Source organism: Lytechinus pictus, unplaced genomic scaffold (assembly GCF_037042905.1).
Source record: "Lytechinus pictus isolate F3 Inbred unplaced genomic scaffold, Lp3.0 scaffold_19, whole genome shotgun sequence".
In the NCBI taxonomy this organism is placed as follows: domain Eukaryota; kingdom Metazoa; phylum Echinodermata; class Echinoidea; order Temnopleuroida; family Toxopneustidae; genus Lytechinus; species Lytechinus pictus.
Genome location: NW_026974140.1, coordinates 7,952,757 through 7,974,605, shown reverse-complemented (window position 1 = coordinate 7,974,605; position 21,849 = coordinate 7,952,757). Strand labels below are relative to the sequence as shown.

The 21,849-nt window shown below is 33.8% G+C and overlaps 1 protein-coding gene across 5 annotated transcripts in view; it reads right to left on the bottom strand.

Annotated features, from left to right (window-relative positions):
• LOC129260952 (rho guanine nucleotide exchange factor 18-like) overlaps window positions 1–21,849 on the bottom strand; it is an 82,292-nt gene that overhangs the window by 42,388 nt on the left and 18,055 nt on the right. For 3 of the 5 annotated variants that reach the window (XM_054898965.2, XM_054898964.2, XM_064114511.1), the window contains exons 5-10: window positions 20,539–20,592; window positions 13,247–13,303; window positions 8,182–8,326; window positions 6,785–6,836; window positions 1,490–1,542; window positions 623–796 (exon numbers count right to left, since the gene is read on the bottom strand). In XM_054898965.2, the coding sequence (XP_054754940.2) occupies window positions 623–796; window positions 1,490–1,542; window positions 6,785–6,836; window positions 8,182–8,326; window positions 13,247–13,303; window positions 20,539–20,592 (535 nt within the window). The remainder of the gene's footprint in view (window positions 1–622; window positions 797–1,489; window positions 1,543–6,784; window positions 6,837–8,181; window positions 8,327–13,246; window positions 13,304–20,538; window positions 20,593–21,849) is intronic. The other 2 variants (XM_064114510.1, XM_054898966.2) reach the window with 1 other exon arrangement.

The window sequence follows — 21,849 nt, the reverse complement described above, 5'->3', positions numbered from 1 at the left end:
TTAAACGTTATATGCAGATTTGTATATATTATGTTTGTTTACGTATGCATGGTATGTGCATGTGTGTATGGGTGTTAGGGTGGGTGTGTGTATGTGTGTATAATTATGTTAAGTTATGTTGAAGCTTGATGTAAAATGGGATGCAATGATAATACATGTAGGTTGATTTCTGTTCTCCTGCAAATCATTTAATCATTTAGTCATTTAATATAATTATTACTAAAATACATAGAGGGTTGGGGGCTCAGTTAAGTAAGTTTTTTTTAGATATAAAAGTATAATTGTAAGGAATTTCATTCTGTCCTTATTTGCTTCAGTTTTTGGTGAATATATATGTATTACTATTTTTTTTTGCATATCCTTGTTGATATAAAATGAAGATTTGTAATTTTTGGTATTTATCTGGAGTTTATGTAATTCATTTGAATGAAATCCTTAATAAAAACATGTTGAAAAAAAAATATCACAAAAAGACACTGCTCAGAATGATGCATCATGGGTAAGAAACCTAGCCAGATATGGATACTTGAGGACTTGGGCTATTAAGACTGCTGGTTGGTGAGCCCATTATAATGCTTGTTATTGCCAATTTGAAGATGATAAAGATCTATGCATGATTTACCTGATCAACGAGGATATCTCCTATTCTCTCAATGACTTCAGCTTCCTTCTGTCTCTTCTGAAGTCTGTCATAGAACTTTGAAGCAATATCAACGATCTCATCTAACATAGGAAATACTTTCTTAATAAGTCCCTGGTCCATGTGCAGTTCATTCTGCATCCCATAACTGAAAATCTAGAGAAAAGGATAAACAGATCAAAATTCAATTCAATTCAATTTCAATTTATTAGTCTATTTGGGCATTGCAAAAAAAAAACTATTTGAAATCAATTGCATGTCAATTTTAGTCCTCCAATCAATCATAAATCTAGTAATTAATTGCACTTGATTGTTGGTCATATTATTGCAACAAGTAGTTATAAGCAATTCGCTCTAGTTACAATTGATATATCAATTTCTATCATAAACTTGCAATTGATGGCAAGTATTTTCTAGCAACACTCTTACTATATACAATACTTACATAGAAATGCCAAACGTACTATACCTGTATGTAAGTACCATCTGCCCACTAGGCACCCCCCCCCCCCATTTATGGCAGCCATGTTTTTGTTTCAATATCACAGATAATATACTTTTTTTAATATAGAGTTTCATTGCCTCAAGGTAGGGTTTCATAAAACTATTCATAAGCTCTGATTTGATACAGCCCTGTTTAGCTGGTTTATTGCAACCGGTAGAGGATAAATGTCATCAGCCACTCCAAAATCCAACAATAAGTCACCAGGAAGGTTCTCTATGAATAATCAGGATAGTATTTTGGTTTTTCAATAAGAACAAAAATATCCATAGAGTAATTCTTATTTTTCATACTGCCAAAATTTTGAGTTGTAGAGATAACTAAAGAGATGATAAAAGATGACCTACCTTCTGCATGATTTTCAGTGTCCTTAAATGATGCTTTTCAGTCTTGATAAATTCTGTTTCAAAGAGAGAAAACAAAAAGGATGAAATATTAAAAACAAGTGGAATGCCTCTGGCCGTCTCACCTGCATCACGCGATTCAATATAGCAGCAGTGCTGATTTTGAAAACTACTATAACTCGCACAAGATGTTCAGTGATACTTGGTTACTCTTATTTCCACGTTTTATGAACTAGACCAATACACTTATAGAGATATGATGGCAATTCAACAAATACCCCCAACGTGGCCAAAGTTCTTTGACCTTACATGACCTTTGACCTTGATCATGTGACCTGAAACTCGCACAGGATGTTCAGTGATACTTGATTACTATTATGTCCAAGTTTTATGAACTAGACCAACACACTTTCAAATTTATGGCTGTAATTCAACAAATACCCCAATTTGGCCAAAGTTCATTGACCCTAAAAGACCTTTGACCTTGATCATGTGACCTGAAACTTGCACAGGATGTTCAGTAATACTTGATTACTATTATGTCCAAGTTTCATGAATCAGATCCATAAACTTTCAAAATTATGATGGTAATTCAACAGATACCCCCAATTCGGCCAAAGTTCATTGACCCTAAATGACCTTTGACCTTGGTCATGTGATGTGAAACTCATGCAGGATGTTCAGTGATACTTGATTAACCTTATGTATAAGTTTCATGAACTTGGTCCATATATTTTCTAAGTTATGATGACATTTCAAAAACTTAACCTTAGGTTAAGATTTTGATGTTGATTCCCCCAACATGGTCTAAGTTCATTGACCCTAAATGACCTTTGACCTTGGTCATGTGACATGAAACTCAGGCAGGATGTTCCGTAATACTTGATTAACCTTATGGCCAAGTTTCATGAACTAGGTCCATATACTTTCTAAGTTATGCTGTCATTTCAAAAACTTAACCTCAGGTTAAGATTTGGTGTTGACGCCGCCGCCGCCGTCGCCGTCGGAAAAGCGGCGCCTATAGTCTCACTCTGCTATGCAGGTGAGACAAAAACTATCTCATGATACTTCATAGGACTGGGGTATAATGGAGGGGGGTGGGGGTTAGTGTATCCTCTTTAATGTTGTATGGTATCTATAATATCTCCAGTACTTCATCATATTTTGGTTAGGAAAAACAGTGATTTTATTGCCCAGCAAAATGGCTGACAACTACCAGAAATGTATTAATATATGGCTTTGTGCAAAATCAATCTATAAGTGGGAGGTAAGTTCATCAATCAGTTTTATTTTATTCTCTTTAATCTATAAAATAACAAAAGATCATATTTCGTGTGTGAAACTAATGTTGTTTGTCAAAGTTGGAAGATCAATGACTGAAATGCTAGCAATTGTTTGACCTTGTAATGACCTTGCGGGGGTCAAATACAAAGGGTTGCATGAATATTCCCAATGGTGTAGTAAATGGGTTAAAGAAGACAATGCAAAGATATTTGGTGGATAAAAAAAATAAATTTAACTGTGAAATTGCATTTCTGTGGTTACATTTCAGAAGGACATCTACTTAATATAAAGTATAAATAAAGTATTAACAAATAGCTGTGATTTCACAGGAAAACAAATAATCTGCAAAATCATTATGGAAGGAAAAGTAAATAAAAATATCCTTTCACAAAATGTTGAATCCAGGTGAACAGATACAATTAAAATAATAAAACTCTTTTGGGAATAAAGAGCATTATGCTTTAATTATATTGACATTTTAAGTATTCAAGTCTTAGTCTTATTGATCTATGAATTATTTTTTTTTTAATCTGCATTTCAAAATTCATGTGCGTAATTTGCACATTTATGGTCAACAAAATCACAGTGATTCTCAGTGATTACAAACTTCATTTTAAACAATACTACACTGGGTTTTTTTGTCCAAGATCTCACTTGAAGATTTAAAGGGAAAGCAGTTTTCTAAATGTCTGTTACTTTTTAAAGAAACAAATTCATTTCTGCATACATCATACATCAATGCATTTTGTAACTATTAGCTTGGATATTTACTAGTCTAAAACAATGCTCCCATATCATATGGAAACCTTCATCCATCTAGCATTCACAACTGGATTTATGAATTCATAATCACACAGCCAAATTGTTAATAACTGAGTATGAGGTACATTGTATAGATCTGGCCAAAATTTGGCAGTTTGGCTACAGGCACTTTCAATTTGCAATGTCAGATGAAAATAGTACTACTATTTCCTTATTTATTTTTTTCTCGTATAGGCAACCCTTAACAGTTCAAATAATAAAGTTAAACACAGTAGAATTACAGAGAACAAGTATCAGATTTCTAATTGTGACCATTGGGAGTCCATATCAATAAGTGAATTTGGAAGGCAACATCTTGCCAGATTTCATTTCAATGAACTCCATTTCCTTTCACTGACTGTGCCTTTCCTTGCATTTATCTTCTTCTATCTGAACTCATTTTCTATTTTTCTAAATCCATTTTTATCATATTTTCCTATTATGAACATCTAGTATATGTTCATAGCCCTCTGATCAGTATTAAAATGATAAAAAAAGAATGTTTGCAATGTTAATAGCTATCAAAGTTTTGATTTTCACATAATAAAGACTATCAGATTACAAATCCATATATGGCATGAAGATAAAAAAAGAAGAAGATTTCTTTGAACTAGAATAGTAGAATATAGAATCGCAAACATTTTGCAAATATTTTCCTGTGGTATAACATTACCTTGAAGTCACAAAATAAGAGCAAATTATTAGTCACGTATATTTTTCATCTTAATATTACTGGAAGAATGTCTTATTATCATCACTTGATAATACACTATTATTTAAATTCTCTGCAAAGATGATACAACGGTTTGTCCTAGGTATCTTGTCAAAAGTCTGTCCCATACTTTGCAGAAACCCCACTATAAGGATACTACATATATGTGTATTTTCATAGCGGTTAACCTACATTCCCCATTGTTTGTCTCTGATGAAGTGTGAGAATTGGAAATTAGAGGTCGTTTGCATAATTAATGCGCAAAAGACTTTAAATAAGGTACCTTAATACTGTGAACATTTGAATGAAATAATTCCAATTGGATTGGAATTTCGTCTGACTTGTTGAATTTTTTTTATCAAGTGAATTAATTCCCTCAAAACTCCAATCAGATACAAATATAACTAGAACTTTAATTCGTCATGAGGACGAATTAGGTGATCTGTCTCTGATTTTCATGATCACGAATATAATCACCATGTTTATTGAGATCAATACGATGATCATATTGAAAACTGAACTTTTATTACGAAAAGAACATGTTGACTACTCTTGAAAAGAGGGAAATGAGAAGTTTTGTGAAAGAGGTGTAGGTGATACACATGGTACATGTTATATTACAAGGGTTTTTAAACTATTTCATTGTGCAATATTTTAATTTACATACCTTGTTATGGTCATAAAGGACCATTTGTGAAATGTTGAAAAGAAACCAGAAAAAAAAAATCTGATGTTCACCCCTGGGCTCGAACCCTGGACCCTGGAGACGCAAGTCTGATGCCTTACCAATTGAGCTTCACTATTTCCCATAGACTTTACACATAAGCAAATTAAGAGGATCTCAAATCCAATTTTGCAAGAGAAATACGGGCATGATCCCGGCATCTGATCGGAAAATGGAGACCACACTTGCGATAGCTTAGAATCTCAGCTACAACATACTCCAAGCTCAGAGACAACCGACAAAAAGAAATCAATTTTGTACAGGCATGTTTTTGCACATATATTGTCTATGGTTAGTGCGCGTGCGCGAGCTGTAAACTTTGGAGGCTAATTCCGTTATTACTTGTCTTAGAAGGTTGATCAAGGTATCAAATTACTCAGAATGATATTATCAATGCATTGATAATATTTAAAAAATGGCTATCCTATGTTGTATAGTGGCGTTACGCGCGAAATTTTTTTGAAATGCTTAAAATGACCTGATTCATACTCTACTTTGGTCAAAAAGTGATTTTGAGCATTTTAAAATTTTGACGCGCGTGTACGTGCACGTCGTGACCCTTACATGACATTTGATGACATGGACAGTTGACCCTTGACCTGAAGTTAATGTGATGTAAGTATTGTTGACTTTTGATGATTGATAATGAAGATATGATTGATAATGTGAATTTACAAAATGGCGTCTAGATGACGTCATGATGACCTTTTGACCTTGAACTGGTGTCATACAGATGACATGATAAGTCCCCATAACTGATGATATTTTGAAGAAAATTGATGATGTAGATTTTGAGATTTTATGGTAACAAGAAAAGGGCGGAAAAATAAAAATAAATAAAGAAATAAATAAATAAAAAAGAAAATTCGTACGAAATTAATAGTTGATCTGTCGATTGACAGATCACCTAATAATAAAAATAAATAAATAAAAAAGAAAATTCATAGAAACATAAGAGGTGATCTGTCAACAGACAGATCACCTAATAATAAATAAATAAAAAAGAAAATTCATACAAAATTTAATAGTTGATCTGTCGATTGACAGACCACCTAAATATACAATAGATACAAGATAAAAATGAAGATACTTAAACTGTCAACTATGGAGTAATGTGGAGATGTGGAAAATAAATTGTGATGTATTGTTATAATAAGATATTTTATTTGACAACATTGGTTGGTATATATCACTGGCCAGGCAGTTAATACAGCACTGGCTACTAAAGGAAAATGAATAAAAGAATAAAGGTATAAGTCTTACAATTAATACCAAATTTGTAAATAATTACTGGTGGTTTGTTTTTGCAACAGAATGTAATAAACTGATTGTGAGAGTAAACAGCGGTCCATCAATACTTATTTACTTCTAAGCAATTGAAAGTTTCTTGTAACAGATCTTTGATTTTTTATTTTAGAGGGTTTCTTTACTAAAAACTAGATCATTTTTCAAAACTTTTTTCAATCTAATTACAATGTCACTTCCAAATGCGTACATATGAACAAAGGTAAATTCTGATTCATCAATCGTATCTAGTCAGATCATTGTCATGTCCGAGTGCATCTCTGAGCTAATTTCCCTCAAACAGTTCTTGAACTATGGAGAGGGGAAAAAATGGCAAAATATCCGGCAACCACCCAGAGTGGGGGAGGCACAAAAACCTTCCTATATTTCTTGAAATGATTGAAGCATCTCATTAGCATGTAATATTGTTGGAAAATAAGGTTGACAACTGCAATTTATAGTATGTGACCATCAAGGAATCCGATATACTTACCAAAGATTACATCCTGACGTTTGATTTCTTTACTACTCATCTTCTTCATGGTCTATTACAAAGAAAATCACAAAAAAACAATTCAATATTCTAAATATAAAACGATGGAACGTGACTGATACAACTCAAGCATTTCCATTTAGAGGAGAAATAAAAAGGCGCTTCAATATGTTGCGGTGTCTCATGAGCTTTGCTATGTCAGTACATAATACAACCTCATAAGGTATACCCGAACTCTCATTGTGTTATGACTGACAGAGGCATGGGGATAAAAAAGACATCCAAATAATTTCACCTAAAGTAGGAAAAGAGTAAATGCATTCACATACAATAAATATATAGATGAAAGTAAAACAAAGTACACTTTATAAAAATAGCACAGATTCATATTTACCTGCACAATGGCCACACACAAATATGTTTTATAGCGCTATACTACATGTGATGAAAATCTACATTAAAACCTGCATTGAATCTTTCCCTATAGCCTTCAAACATGTTCCCCTCCCATATGTGAGATATATAAATGTAGACTCTAATTTGAGTTTGAGTCACATAAGATCTCATATCTTTCTCAGTCACAGCCTGACCTAGATTATGATATTAAGACAAGTCTCCTAGTTCCCAAGTCATTAGACATTCTCTGGCTTATCTCGTTTTAACACGCATCAAGGCCTCACTCTTTCTTTTTCTTTTCAATATTAAGTTCAAAATATGGATCTATTTATTTAGCATATTAGGTTTATTTAGATGAGGGATAACAGTTTATGCTTTCAAGGTTTCAACAATATTGACCAGAGGAAGGGATGCCTAGTATTAAGATACAAAATTGCTCATTTTTAGACCTATTTTGTATACAGAGCTGTCTTCAATGTCTTGCAATGTTTACAAACTTTGGCAAATGTATCCGTATTTGTGATGTGTAACAGAATACAGCTTTCTATAAAAAAGAACCTTTCTGAAAACTACAATACATGTAAATAATTGTAAATAAAGAAGTTTGTCTGAAGGAATTGTAAAATGGAATTAGGCCAACTATGTGCAACTTCTAGCTGCAATTGAATAACTTTTTCCACACTTTAAAAGAAATAAAAGGCATTTTTAACCAACATCTACAAATAATACATAAATGGGAGTACATGCAAAGAGTAAAACATTTCAAAAACCAACACTAAAATACTATACACAAATAAGCACTTATTACTATAACTGGCTATCAAACATGAGTACTTTTTCACTAGGGAAAAGGTCATGTAAGATCAACCTGGGTCAGTCAAAAGTCAAATAAACGCTTCTTCAGTTTCAATTCCTGTAAAACCTTTATCAAATGTTTTTGTTTAAAATTCACATCAAAGATAGTGTAAAGCTGAAGGGTCAAAGTTCAAAGGTGACCATACCTTCTTTTCTGCCATGACACTCCATGACTCTGGTTCAGGTCCTTGAGTGACCAAGTCCTCATCTTCCATAAACTCCCATGTCTCCGTTGATGCACCAACCTCATCCAATGACTCCACAGAATAACTGATGTTGTTGTTACCAAGTCTAGAGGAGTGAAATAAAAAAACAAGCATTTTAGAACAACAATCAAAATATGCATTGCTTGTAGGTCATTGTAAAATGCTGTAGTTCTCCAAGAAGTTTGGTACTAAAAGAGGATGAACAGCAAGAGAACAAGAAACAATTTCCACATAATACATGACTGGCATGCTTGATGAGAAACTCAAGCAAAATGTTCAATTAAGCCTGATTACAAAATAAGATTTAAAATCATTAAAGAACACCCAAAATATTTCAGCTGTAAGAGATCTCAACAATTAGTATACATTTTAATCTTGGAACGCAACAAAACATTTACATATTCATCACATTTGACACGTTGAATCACTTACATTCTCATATTTGTTTTATAATATACAATAGTCATTTTCAGGATATCTTTTTGCGTTGTGCAGTGAATCCCAGTAGAATGAAAATATGAAGTCATAAATCATACACACCAACTAATGGATTGCATTTGCTAAACAGCTTTAAAGTCTACATGTATGTACCCTTCAGACAGATATTGATAAAGTTGACATTATCTGATGGCCATGTACAACAAAGATAAACAAAGAAATAAATGTGATTCAAGATAATATTTTCATCATTCTCAACAGGCCAATTTTATCTTCCAAAATATCATGTTTGACTTTTTATCACAGGATGAGTATAATCCAGTTTCCTTTCACACTGAATAATCAATAATGAATAAACACATAATCATTATTACACATCAAATGGTTTAAAAACGATTATTCATGTTATTGAAATATTTCAATATTCAATCCACTCTATCAAAACAAAAATATTTTGAAACTTAATTTAATGAAACATTAAGAAAACTTATATCAATTTTTAAAAATATTTTTCAATATTCATAAAATCCTGAATCATACAATGAATGAATCAAATCATAAACGTATATGTTCTCTTTTTACACATGTAGTTAATGACAAATAGTTTGCCACAAGACTGACAAAGGCTTGCCAGACATGGCAACTATAATCTGTCCTATTTCATTCTACTACTGTACTACAATCATTTGTTATATGCAGTTTAAAGAAAGTTTTAGATACAAAAAATATCCCAGATATCAAATTCAAGAGTGGACTATATTTTGTAGGACATTTTATAATACATGCAATAGTAAAAACAGTTTGATATTTGGAAACTGAATAAAAGTTTCTTTATCCTCTGGGAGAAAAAAAAAGTATCTTGCTTCGAGACATTTCTGCTTTAATGTGCTACTTTACATGTTTACTCTTAAAGAAATTAAACCTTATTAACTTTTCATAGGGTTCAAAGAACAGAAATGTGAGTATGGTATTGCATCTACCAATGTAAATACCATTTCATAGAAGATTGAATATTGATTACTAGATAATACTATTTGATGTAAAAATCCCAAGGGATTTTATGGGTGGGGGTAAGAAAATTCTGAGCCAATTGTTGAAAACACTAATAAATCATAACTTTGTTCACACATATATGTGTGATATAGATATACTATCACAGTTGGTGTCGTCACCATTAATAGTTAATTTTGTTGTTATATCACTTCCATTACTAGTATATATCTCACTTTTATTATGAAAATACTTACCGTTATTTTCTTATTTACGAGATAACTGGATATATTAATTTGATTTGCTAGTTCATTACGATTAACTTGCACGCCAAATAAAAGTACACAATTTTTCCTGCTCGCGCGCAGCATCTCCCTACGCACACACTATCCCAAGATCATCCCGCAAATTGGCGTCCATTTCCTCTTATGAGCCTGAACGCAAGACATGCTGCCATGCAAGGCGAGGGGCTGGTGGGAGGGTTCAAATGAATAAATCCAGTTATCTCATAAGTAAGAAAATAAAGGTAAGTATTTTCATAATTTACTGTCAATAACTGGGATATATTCATTTGATTTGCTCGACCAACACGGATTCAACGTGAAGGGAGGCATGTCTAGACTAAAGAAAAGTGCGCAAAAAATAGGGAGATGAAGACACGAAGGCCGCTGCCTTAAAGACAGAGGAGAAAAATAAGGCCTCATCCGAAGGAAGGTACTTTAAGTACAAGGAAGTGAAGGAATTAGGAGAGCGCCAAAAGGCGGTCCTCAAGATGTCATCTACGACGATACCATTGAACAGGGAAGGGAGGGGAAGTGGAGGCAACCCGTCTGTGAGAAAACGAATCTGACGGTTCGGAACTCACAAAGATTATTTGAAGAAAACGTGAAAAAATAACACGAAGGCTCCGCGCAGAGAGATATAAAAGGAAATCAATCTAAAACCGAAAGGCAAAGGATTGAAATAAAGAATAAATGCAAAGACAAATATGCTAAAAAAAGGACACTTTATAAATGCAAAATGGGAGTGTTCTTAGCTAACGTCTGATCACGGCGGCAAGCGAAAGTAAAAGAGGAAATGGACGCCAATTTCCGGGATGATCTTGGGATAGTGCGCGCGTAGGGAGATGCTGCGCGCGCAGGAAAAATTGTGTACTTTTATTCGGCGTGCAAGTTAATCGTAATGAACTAGCAAATCAAATGAATATATCCCAGTTATTGACAGTAAATTACTATAATATATATTTATTACTAGTTTTATCAAAATTATCAGTATCATCAAGAAATTTGTTATGCCAATGAAAAGCGCTACTTTGGAAATGCATTGCACTACTAATATTTAAATTTGATGGTCTGGATATTTCATTCAATATCTAATAAGTTTACCATATATATCATTGATCTGTCATTTACATATAAGAAATCATCAGAGAAATTTGAAGAAAGTCTACTTAGATTCAGTTCTATATATTTTATTCTTTATACAACCACATTGTCATGCATTGTAGAATTATGTCTGGTATGATAAAGGTATGGTGGACTGCTGTTGTGGCCTTTCATTCTGTAGTTTCTATAGGCCATTGAATAAAGAATGAATCATACACTAACTGTGAGTCACAAAAAATTCTACCATAAGAAATAACGTATCACACAATTCACGTTTAGTAGTATCCTGGCTCAGAAGTTCATTAGAAGTGTACTTTTCAAAGTTCATTATTACTCATTCCAGGCAGTCGCTACCATTGGTTTGCAATAATGGCAAATTTCAAATGAATTTAATCTTTCTTCTCTATATATGGCTACAAACAGACTAAATTTAAATAATTAAATGCAAAATGGAAGCATTGAAATTAAGGAGATAAAACAGATACAGGAAACATAATGAAGGTCAGATCAAGGAACGATCTGAAAATAGATGGGAAGCAGAATAGAACTTTGTAAGATTTAGCTCTAATTATGATGTATATTCACTGGGTAATTCTCAAATGAGAAAAGTGATTTTCCCCCTTAGGCCCCTGACTAAATCTGCCACTGCAAACTAATTTTTTGTAGCCTATATCTATATATCAAAAGCGTTTGTTGAATAAGGACCCTCTACATTGATGCTTTTATGTGTCTGACAGAATCACAAACAAGGAGTCTTGGGGGGGGGGGGAAATCAAACTTTAAGGACAAAATATAAGTGTGAATAATTATATTCATTGATATCAGATATGAGGGTGGTTGCTCCACAAAGCAGTATGTAAAGTGACTTTACTTTTATAACATCTCCATATTTTTCCTGATGCATCTCGGAGATGGGTTACAATATAATCACATTTTCCCACCTACTAATAACTTTTCATCCAAAATAAAGATGATTTCCAGGGTTTCTTAGAACAAATACATAAACTCATAAACATATTTCATCTAAATTTGATAATTTTATTAATCAGCTTCTCACAAAGTTAAACGATCCCTTTAACTAAGGTGACATTCTAGTAACCCTAATAAAACTCTGACAAAACACCTTTTACATTCAAATAAAAAACATTTATTTAAGAATTCTCAATCTAAAGATCATATTCCGATGGTAATCACAGTGACTGAGAGTCTGATTTCGCTCCCAAGAATATGCTCCAGTTGTTCATTATGACATGTGTAGCTTTATAAACAGCTATATGAACTTTGTCAGAAGTCTGAGCAGCCATCTTTCCTACAGGTATCCTGAAACCAGCCTTTCATTGCGAATCATCACTGTCACCAAAGAAAAACACATAGGGACTGCAGGAAGGCTGCCATGCAAAGACACATAGCATTGTTAAGAGGGAAGTTCACTCTGAAGAAAAGTTTGTTGTAAAAATAGCAGAAAAAATAATAAAAAATATTGGTGAAGGTTTGAGGAAAATCTGTTAAAGATAAGAATTAGAATTATAAGTTTTGGATTTGTGACGTCATAAACGCATAGAGACGTCCATGGGCAGTGATATGCACTTTACAAGCAACGTCGTATTATTATTATTAAACGAGCAGCTGCCCCATATGTTATGTAATATAAAATACATGAATTTCATTTTTTAATGGTTCCTGATGAATTATTTTTGTTTTCTATTCATGATCAGGTGTGAAATGATTTGTCTATTAATATACAAAAATGTACAGGGTAAAAACCATTTACAATTTTCTAAGAAAATTAGATTTCAAAGTCAAAAAGGGGCCTAAGCTTTCGATCCTAGCAGAATCTTCGTCGGAGGCAAAATGACAAACATATAAAGTGGAACAACAAAATTAGATTTCGTTGATTTTTTACCATTCGCTATGTAGGAATGCTGCTCACAAATGACGTCACATATCAAATTATTAAAATTCCAATAGCTTATCAATTCTTTGATGGATTTTTCTCAAACCTTCGGCAATAATTCTTATAATTTTTTCTGCTATTTTCACAATAAACTTTTTGTCAGGGTGAACTTCCCCTTTAAAGGAGAATTCCTGCTAAATGACATGGAAAAGACTTTTGACAAGTTACCTTATGAGACAGTCTATTGTAATTACAACTCTCAACAAAAAAAATTCTTTGAGAAGGGGATTTGACTTACCCAGTTTTAGGAGGGCTTCCAGGTCCGCCATCATTCTCCTCATTCTCTTCGATGGTCCTGCCAATACCAAGAGTAGCAATGTTATCAAAGGAAAATGAAAGCCGGTGGGAAAGCTTTGGCACCGACAACATGGTTCCTACTACCATACAGGAATGTACGGTAGGGGGAAGGTTTCACAGAATTATCGAAAATGGACTCAGGAGATCGACCAACATTTTTCATCAGACACAGAGAAAGAGTTATATCTAACTTTTCAGTGAGTAAAATACCAATCATGAATGACTGATGAATTATGACGTCAAAGATATATGTTTTTATTCTTGAAGATGCAGTAGGAATGTGAAAACATAAGTGTCTTTAGTGTAGACAGACCAATCCTCATAGAATGCCAAGAACAGGCCAAGCTGTTTAATTCTGAATTAGAGTAATGAAACAAATATTTGGGGGAGGATAGATAGAATAAGCCGCTACAATGATGACTGTGGATTGGGTGAAACTTGGTGAGTTGTACACAGATTAGTTTGTGTTACTTTATTGTATTCTGTCCAAGTTGTTTGGTTTGCATCAATATTGACTCCAGCTCATGCAGACAGAAAAAAATATATTTTATCCTCTGACGTTTATCCTCTGACGTTTATCCTTGTATTTTGTTCATCCAAGAAAATGAGATCATAAAAAGGAACATGAAGAATTATAATGGAAAGATTGATGCTTTGACTAATCCAATTACATCCAGATTGGAAGTGATACATCCCGAGTTATAATCCAAGTATTGTCCAATTATGAGTTATAGTGAAGAATCGGCAACAAACGGCCACCATCTACAGCTGTAGGACCTCCATGCCTTGCCGCTTTCAAACAAGTATGTCCAAACTAAAATACCACATCCCGCTAATGTATATTGAATAGTTTATTTGATAAATATAACAACTGTGAAGTATTTTGGTGGTATAATAATGCCTCCTCTATGACGTGTTGACAGTGTACTATAGTAAGGCACTGAAGCAGGATATTTACTTCTGGTCTTTATAACCACATCATATTATTAGCATTGTGTGCAAAATCCTCAGAAAAAATGTTTTTTTTTAACAATTCACTCCCTCAGCCTCAGTGACGAACTGCCAGTACCTCAGACATGCATAAACTCCATACAGAAGCACAGTATGAAGGAGAGCAGAAATCAGAGACCAAATGAGAGTCTAAAGATCACAGAGGTTTATGTTTCATCAGGGACCAGCAAAACCACTCCAAAAAATTGAGTTGCAAGTCCATAACCTATTGCCTTCTTCAAGCAGTCATAAAATGCAGTAAAAAAAAAAAGAAGACAAATCACAACGTCAGTTATTTCTTTCCTCATCAATAGCAGTTAAAAAATAATAATCCTTGTTAAAAGTCCAGAGTCCGGCTAACTTTCAGAGAACATCAACACATTGGAGCGTCCTAAATTTCCCCCTTTGGTTTAAAAAAAAAGAGAAGTAACTTTATAGGATGGATCATGTGTCAGTTTGTATAAACTTGCTGGCTGGACTACAAAAGGTTAGCATTGCTTTATGTATAAAAGGTTTGTAACAAATTATCCATTCCTCTGTCAAAGGTCTTCATTCCCTTCTATCTCAGGATCACATAGCCATACCTGCATCTTAGTGTGTATACACGATCATGTTTCATTCTTTCCCTTCTGCCATTGATTCAGCAATGGAGATAAGCCTAAATAATTCAGTTATCAGAAATAAGTGAACATTTGTGTTGATTTAGGCTCAAAATCACTATTGCTGCTTGAATCCTTTGGAGCAAAGGTTATTTTCAATCAACTCCCTTCAATTTCCTGCTTGTTTAAGAGTGTAAATATGATATCATAAAATGCTAAATGTAAACTTGATCATGCCATAAAATGAATTCATTATCTCCATTCAGTAGACCTTCCACTACTCAAAAATTCCAAACTCCAAATACAGTTTTCTAATTATCTCACATGTAAATTTCTTATTTGTTTGGCTCTATAATAAATTGCGGAAATGAACAGATAATGTAATATAGTGATATGGCTAAACACTTGCAAGAAATTAAACCCTATAAATTCTTTTTTTTTAATGCATCAATATGTAATATTTTTCTCATAGATATTAAGTAATGTATATAAGCACCTCCAAAAGGATATGAGGTTGGAGTGAAATATTTCAGAATGTATACTATTACACCTTTTCCAAAAATACTCAATACAAAAGTTATGATTAATAAAAATAATAAAACTACTACTACTATTATTATTATTTACTACTACTACTACTACTACTACTATTACTATTACTACTACTAATAATAATGTACCCATTCATATCAGTTGGGTTGACTGCAGCACATTAAGGATCAATTTCTCACAGCAAAGGTTGGGATTTGAACCCAAAACCCTTTGTGTCAAAATCCATAGACTAATCCACTTGGCCAAAACGCTCTACATATATCATCTATCAGTTACCTTTATCTTCATATGATGGGTCCCATGAGAAAAGGCTTCAGACAAACAATGAAGAATGATGACTTACTATATACAAAATACTTGTATTTTTTCTTGATTAATAAAAACTTCAGAAATTATCATTTTTTAATTGTTGCCTCTACTTTACTGATATACCACTAACGATTTAAAGTATAGTTTACAAAAGGTAATAAAACAAAACCAGCATGCAGCACAAATATCGCTAAAAAAATGATAATGAGCCCTAATTCATCATTAGATGCATCTTTACTTCTATTGAAGACTTCATGCACATATACAACTATAAGTATACCACATTATTCACTTGAGACACACCTATCATTTTCTTTTCTTGGCAGATAAACAAAACCCAGATCGTCACTTCAAAGGAGAGATGCAAGAAACTTGTAATCAATTTCAAGTCTATTTTTTGTCCTAAATCAATCATCTTGCAATTAATTGCAATTTTGTGAGTGCTTGCAATTTTGTTTCTTGAAACAAGTAGTGCGAACAGACTTAAAACTAAAAATGTATCAATCAATTGTAAAATTGCCACACAATATTTTGTAACTAATTGCAAATATTGTGTTGCACCACCCTTAAGTCAATAAAAACAATACACAGTGAGCACTGACAATCCATCAATAAAACAACATGTAATGACCAAGAAAACATAAACAACTTTCAACAAAGCATTTGACAAATAGATTCTCAAAGGTTATACAAATAAATAAAAGACACATACATGTACCTTGGTCAAGTAATTTGGGACCACATTAATCTGTTCAACTTAAAAACTTAGAAGTTTACTACTATCTTTATAATTATTATTAATTTCACTGCTCTTTAAATAACACGTTTAGCATAATCTGGTCTTTAAAAAATTGCTTCGACTATAAGCTAAAATTTGAGATCAGATGTGCAAAAAAAATCAAATCTGAGCTAAAGAAGAAAAAAAAATCATTAATGTTTGTGAGTATAGCCCAAGACATTCCTTAGAGGCAGTGCTGCAAAGTAAAGAAGCTTTTGCCACAAGCAAATGATAGGCAGTATTCATATATGCATGCATTGCCAAACTAAGTGAAATTATATGGCAAAAATATGAAAATGATGAATATTGTGCATAGAAATACTGAACAAAGTGTTCACAATCTACTTATTATACCAATATAAAATAAAATTAAAATACATGAGGGTGAATCAAGAGATGTTAGAAATCACACCTTGGCTAAACATAGTTTAGTATGCTTGCGTGTGGGTAATGTTCCTGTTGTGATTTTTAAATACCTTGTTTGTTTTTTTTCTTATAGTTATTCCATGTTTGAGTAAAATATCATATGCAGGGGCCCCTGATTACAAGCTGTGCTTCTTTGGGGTCCCAAACCTGTCATTTGTTTCAGTTCTTTATAATGTAACCATTTATTTTGTTTGTACTTTGTTCTCCTTTGACTGGTTTGAATAAATTCAATTCAATTCAATTATCTTCAACCTTATGACCCAGTCAAACTATACTTAAAGGATAATAGAATAAACCTTCCTTTGGTTACGGTTATCAAATCAGAGCTCCAAGTACCCCCTTCTCTCTCTACATATTTCCCTTCTCTCAGTGAAAAAGGGGAATATAAAATCTAAAGTAAGGAACATATATTGATGATAGAACAGCATTCTCATCTATCTAACTTCCTGAAATACCTAAATCAACTCAAAAATATTATTCAAAACAGATACTTAGTAAAACCTAGTCAGATCTTGACCCCTACTTATTCCCTAAAATATAATTAGGAGACACTTAATCTCTTCAACAACCTATTTAAGCAATGACCCAAAACCAAGTATTTACACTGAGTTAGATTCTGTCAATAATTTAGATCCATTTCAAGACCTTCAGCTATCTGTTTCAATGTTCTAATATAGATTTCAACAGTATTATGAACCTGCTGGACTGTGGTATATACCTTTCCAAACTAAATGTCAACATTGAGCCTGAGGTATGAACTGCCTGGTATGAACCTTTCTGGCAGAGTTTTTATGACATCTACATCAAAGAATTTCAAGAATGTCTACAGACGGTCAATAATTACTGAGCTCTAATCTTATTATCTGGTTTGATATCAGAACAACTTCTGTATCAAGAATACACGATGTGGTTACTATGTATAAAACTTAAATAAAAACAAAAAACAATGTGATTTTCTCGCAGTCTGATCTAATAGAGTATGGTAATTAAAAGGTCATATTATGATGTTCAGATATTCTACTTGGAATTCACATGCATTCTTGTGGATAGAGTGATCTTGTTTAATGAATGTCTAATTGTCTTTGTCTTTTATAAGTACAATTGAAATAATTAGGGGTAAAGAATTTATATCAATTATAACGACCTGGAATTCAATTGAGAGCATCGTCCAAAGACATATTTCACAAACAGAAAAGTCTTTTTATCCTGGCAAAAATAATATTTGTTCACATCAACATACAGCAAACCCATGCAATTAATAGCCAATATATCAACATAAAAGCCAAATGAGAGTACATTGCGAATTAAAGTACACTCTCAAATCACTTTGTGTAGAACATTCAATGGCAATACTTCCCAAAATTCCATAACGAGATAAAGACACAGACACATAGAAAATACATAATTACAAGGGAAATCTTTGTACATGTACAGTATATACCCTGTTAAACCCCTGCAAAAACTTAAACACTATCCAATCAGGCTCACAAATGTTCAAATCAAACGCAATGTTTATTGATGAAATGTGCTGAAAAAAAATATTCATAGCTTTATATACAATTACACAATCATACAAACACACAAGCTATCATGGATGTCCCCCCCCCCTCCCACCCCTGGAACTGTTCATTTTTAGCACAATCCAAAAGATCCCTCACATCAAAGGCACCCTTTAGAGGTATCTCACTGAACGGCGAATGTATACAAACGTTGCAAATTCTGAATTCGCCAACTTTTTGGTGAGTGTTGCAAACTCTTACGAATGTTTGACAAAGTCTATTTGGGAACTGCTTCACAATGGGGACAATGTTTGAAAACGTTCGACACACAATTTTTATTAGCGGATCAATTTCATACAGGGGTAATATTGGTTGGGCACTATCATTGGTGAATTAAAAAGAACCTCAGTGACACCATTTACAACCGTTTGCAAATGGCAGCAACTGTTTACAGAAAAATAGTCCGGGGGGGGGGGGGGGGGGGGTACTCGACCAAAAAATTAGTAGGTATGTGCCGAGGGCGAGACAAAAAACGGGGGCCTTGGAGCGGGCTTATTGTAAAAAGGAGGGTCCAAGGAACAGGCTTCGGAACTACAAATGTTTGTGAAAACGGGGGTCCTTGGAACGGGTCGCCTGCGTGTGAGTGCGTATGCATCCCTATGGAACAGGCATACGTGCATGCAGCTAGCCCGGCGGCACGGGCGCCGGGTGCGCTAGCGCAGAGGCGATGGTCGAACAGCGGCCGCTTTTCACCAAAATTGCAGCTCATTGTAGCAGATCAATGCAGCCGGAACGGCGTAACGGAAAATATGCGAAGCTTTGGAGCGGATTTCTTTCTTTTTTTTTCTCGAGAAGAAAATGCTATGCTTTGGAGCGGCTTTCTTTGTTCTTTTTCTCAATAAGACAAAAATGCTATGCCTTGGAACAGAAATTTGAATGTAAAAATGGGGGTCCCCTCCGTGGCACATAACCACTATGCATTATATACTGAGTGCCCCCCCCCCCCCCCCCCCCGGGAAAATAGTTTTGCAAAGATATTCTGAACACAATAAAAACTGTTTGCAACAATGAATGTTTTTGCAACCTTTTATGAATCCTGGTGAAATATCCAATGTGCTACATTCGCGAGCATCAGCCCCTCAATGAGATACTCCTTACATTAAGGATCAAGTATCATAATGAGCATACCCTAAAAACAGAATTTGAAAGCCTATGCGGGAACACCATTTAATGCAGAAATAATCAACTTAACATCACCACAGAGTTAATGTCTTGTAACAGTAAATAATACATTTTGTTACGATACCGAAGGTTGAATGAAAGATCTTTGTAAATGTGCTAAAAAGAATGATATGTCAGGTTGGGCACTCATTACACTCACTAAGCTATAAAAGTACATCTAACGAGCAGAGAAGGGTATATACATGTATCTATGATTCTAACAATGACTCTAACACCCTCCTGTTTTTTACATACAATATGATCTAGGCACACATAAACAATGGCTGACACTTATCATGCTTTGTAAATGTAATATGTTAAGTGAAAATAATCTAAGCAGGGTTACATGTGAATAAGAATAAAGGCTATAATTATGTCATCATACTTAGGACAAAGAAGCTGCATTAATATGGGACACATGTAGCCTGGCTTTGAAAGACACTGTCATAAAATATAACCTTCATGTACAAATCTGGGTGAACCAAACTCCTTTATAACAGTTCTTAAGTACTGTTTTAGTGAAGTCACGAGGATAGTCATGTAAACTACGAAACCATCACTTCAAACTCTTTCATAGAATTTTTTCTGTTTACCATCAATTCTGTAAAAAAAAATTATTATCAGCTCAAATATAATAATTCTGTCCATTTTAGGTCTATGAAAGGTTTTCACCAATATTCATTTTAGTCTCTTTTCCTTTCTTTTATAATAAAAGATAAACAAAGGAGTATCTATGGCCTACCGAAAAGCCAGATCACAAGTTGGGAGTTGATATTTACATGCAGGGAAGCAAACTAAGACTAAGGAGAAACATTTACAAAAAAAATATACTATAGGCATGCCATCATATAGGACTTACTTCACCCCCAATTTTATGGCGACTCGGTTCCAGTGCCACTTGCCCAGCTCAATACTGGTTCAATAGGGTCAAAGGTCAAACAAAAGGAATTGGGTGGGGCAAAGTGAAGGAGGAGGTGGAGCCAAATAAGAATGGGCGTGGCCAGTGGTGGTCAAAGAGGAGGAGTATCAGATGAAGGTGTATGAGAGCGGTGGTATTGTTTTAGATCAGGTTGTGGGATTGTAGGAGATTGAGATATATGGATAGAGAAAAGGATAAGAGTGGGGGAAAAGTGGGAATAATAAACAGATTAATACTACATAAGTTTACGTGTAAACTACTGTATATAGTTAGTTAACTATAACATAGGCCGAGATATGACTGCAGGAAACAGGTTACAAGGCATTACACTTTGTAATAACTAGAGTGTTAAAACCGACACCACTAGGTGTCTCTAAAAGACCACACCATAGGTGTTAAGATTACACCCTAGGTAGATTTACAAAATGACACCAAATTATAACCAAAGGTGTATTGGGTGTTTAACACCACAGATCTTACACATTGTAAAATAACAGGTTTGGTCCTCTAAGCACAATTGTTAAACACCAGTTTCACAGTGCATACTAGTTCTAAATCATTGAATCTACCCATTGAGTAATTCATAATACTAAATGAATTAATAAAACATTTCATCTATATGTGATTACTGAATAATAATTTACATACTTATGATCAAACCTCTGATATCACTCAATCATGTCACCATTTCTATTACTATTTTCATTTTCCAAGCATCTATTCACTACCTCAAATACACAAACCAATTAATCACAACATACTGTATAACAGATATAAGCAATGAACCAACCTAAAAAGTTTAATGTTCCATGAGTAGTTTATACTACCACCCAACCCACCTCAATCAATTGACATATTAATGAAATCACCTATACACACACCAAGCAAGCTCTACAACCCAGTAGGCTTGGTAAGTAAATTACAATAGAGTGTGGAATGGAATGTCAAATTCTATTCCCGTGTATCAAGAGCATTATCGCCAGGGATCCAAATTAACATCCATAATTTGCTAGGTGTGAATTTCAATGGAAATTAAGATGATGCCATGTTATGATTTTGCAATCAGCATTAGCTTCTCCAACATGTGTGCAATTATTAGGAATTATATCACTTTAATGAAAAGCAAGAAAACAAAAATTCTTCATTTTACAAGCACTTCAAATTCGAATTCATCACAATTTTTCTCCCTTATCTTCATATTCAAACGAACAGTTATGATTTCAAAGAATGTGGACAGTGATTGATGCCAGT